The sequence below is a fragment of the Austrofundulus limnaeus genome, unplaced genomic scaffold (genome assembly GCF_001266775.1).
Source record: "Austrofundulus limnaeus strain Quisiro unplaced genomic scaffold, Austrofundulus_limnaeus-1.0 Scaffold312, whole genome shotgun sequence".
In the NCBI taxonomy this organism is placed as follows: Eukaryota; Metazoa; Chordata; class Actinopteri; order Cyprinodontiformes; family Rivulidae; genus Austrofundulus; species Austrofundulus limnaeus.
In genome coordinates, this window is record NW_013952714.1 from 341,429 (window position 1) to 343,611 (window position 2,183).

At 39.9% G+C, this 2,183-nt stretch overlaps 1 protein-coding gene across 1 annotated transcript in view; it reads right to left on the minus strand.

Annotated features, from left to right (window-relative positions):
- The window catches only part of LOC106527166 (ADP-ribosylation factor-like protein 8B), an 11,847-nt gene extending 9,695 nt beyond the window's left edge, over positions 1–2,152 (minus strand). Inside the window, exon 1 of the mRNA XM_014021969.1 lies at positions 1,931–2,152. Within this exon, the coding sequence (XP_013877423.1) occupies positions 1,931–2,053 (123 nt within the window). The 5' untranslated portion in view covers positions 2,054–2,152. The remainder of the gene's footprint in view (positions 1–1,930) is intronic.
- Between the last annotated feature and the right edge of the window lie 31 nt (positions 2,153–2,183).

A 2,183-nucleotide genomic window follows, 5' to 3' on the forward strand; every position in this document is an offset into this window, starting at 1 on the left:
TGCAAATTAGCCTGCAGTACCACTGCTCTACCCATATGAGCAGCAAAAACACTTTTTTAGACCAAATATTACAGATTTGAACAAATACGCACAAAAACATCTAAATTAGCACAGAAACAGTACTATATAACATTTTATACACATTCTAGACAGTTTATGAGCTAAAAAAAAGTTAATTTAGGGGGTAAGTTACTCTTTAAATCACACAGAATCTAAAAGTTATTCAGCCGGGGAAGGATTGCATTTCATTGAGGCATTTTGCTAGCAGACATATTATTCTAACATTAATTGCTGTCCATCCTTTGCCTTTCAGCAACGAGCCGATTGATGATTTAAGAGCCAAGTGTGTGTAGTAAACTTTACAGGCCCAAAATGTTAACGTTTACATCTGCAGAGCAGACTGGACCTGTTCTGACGCTCTCTTCCTGCAGCCCCCCACCCAGCTCGTTAATCCTTCAGCACATCAAATGCAACTCAGAGACAATACTTGTCAGCCGAAAAAAAAAAAAAAAAAACTCAGGAAAATGAAATGTAACCTGACGAGTTCTGTTGCCTTCGGTTGTTTCTGAACAAACACAAAGCTCTGAAAGCTTTTGCTTAAGTTGCTGTTTACATTGGGGGTGAAACCATCAACAAACTGGGAACCAGCTCCGTTGTTAGTCAACCAGAGTGTATAGCAAACTTTCGTACTTATATAAAATAATGATTGATGGCTTGGTTTGTGGGCTTTTTTTTTAATTACAGGAAGTGGAGAGTAGCTCTAAAATCTACGACGTTTATGTTCACTCGTCTCACATAAAGAATCTGACTGAATGAATAAATCAAACTTTAAAAAAAAGCTATTTTAATGCATTTGTTAGATTTTATAATCCCAGACGTAAAAGTAATGTAAAACCATTACCAGTCTATGACGCAGTACTGTATGTCATAAATGTGCTTCCAATGCATTTTAAAGGTTTTTGTAAAAGGTTGTGGACTTACATTTTGGCCTGTGACTAAACTAAAACTGTCCAACACAGACTGAGGAAGTGAAAAAGGTTGGTTTGTTCAGAATTAACACACTACATCTAAACTACCACCCAGCTGAAAAATAAAATAAAACTAAAAAAAAAAATAAAAACCTGCAGCAAACAACAACACTGTGACTTCTCTAAAGCAAGTGGACACCAGAGGGATTTAACCTTTCCTCTATTATCCCACTGGTCTTGGACCTATTGCACAGTAGGTCCAAGACTTGTAAACTAACAAGAACTACAAGACACTGACTGAAGAAAAAGTCAAATATCTGTGAGGAGGAGGGGTGCCAGCTGTGACAACATCCACTTCAGAAAGACTGGTATCTTTAAACAAAGCCAATAAATTATTATTATTATTATTATTATTATTATTATTATTATTATTATTACCCAGCTTCTTATTACCAGGAAGCAGATGCTTATCTCCAGCAACCACTGAGAGAGATGGAGGACAACAAGGACAGGTGTCCACAGTCCATCACAGGGACACATGGAGACAAAGGAGATAACAAATTTCCTCCTAGAATGCGGGAGGAGCCTCCTTGTTAGTAAAAGGACAGGTCTCTGTGCCACCCACCCGGGCAGCTGTATTACACCGGATATATTCGGCTCGTATCCTTTTGAAAGAAAAGTGTTTTGAAAGCTGGGCAGAGCTCCGTGTTGGTGTTGACACAAACACGCCTGCTCACATGACCGGCAGGCAGCGCGCAGTCATACCGAGACGTGTTCGTCATCCCAGCAAGCTAGCTAAACAACGGTATCAAACTACTACTGCAGGAACATTTTCTATTCCTCTTAGCAGACAACTAGTTGTTGTTGTGTTTAGCCCTCAAACCCAACACAGAAAGCTTTCTCTCCTCCTCTCACAGGTAGTAGCCTCAGCCGGGCCCGCTGTGCTAACATTAGCTACTTACTGCAATTACGTTGACAAATGTGGTTTTTCCCGAGTACTGAAGACCGACTAATGTCAGCTCCATCTCTTCTTTCCAAAACAGCGACCTGAACCAGTCCAACAGTCTGTTTATGAGGGCCAGCATCTTGGGTATCAGTGTAGACGGAGTCCCTTAAGCCGAGTGTCTGTGGATGTACTCCGGAAGCTGCTGGCTGCTTTGTCATTTCATCATGTGATCGACGAGGAAAAAAAAAAAAAAAAAAAAAAAAAAAAAA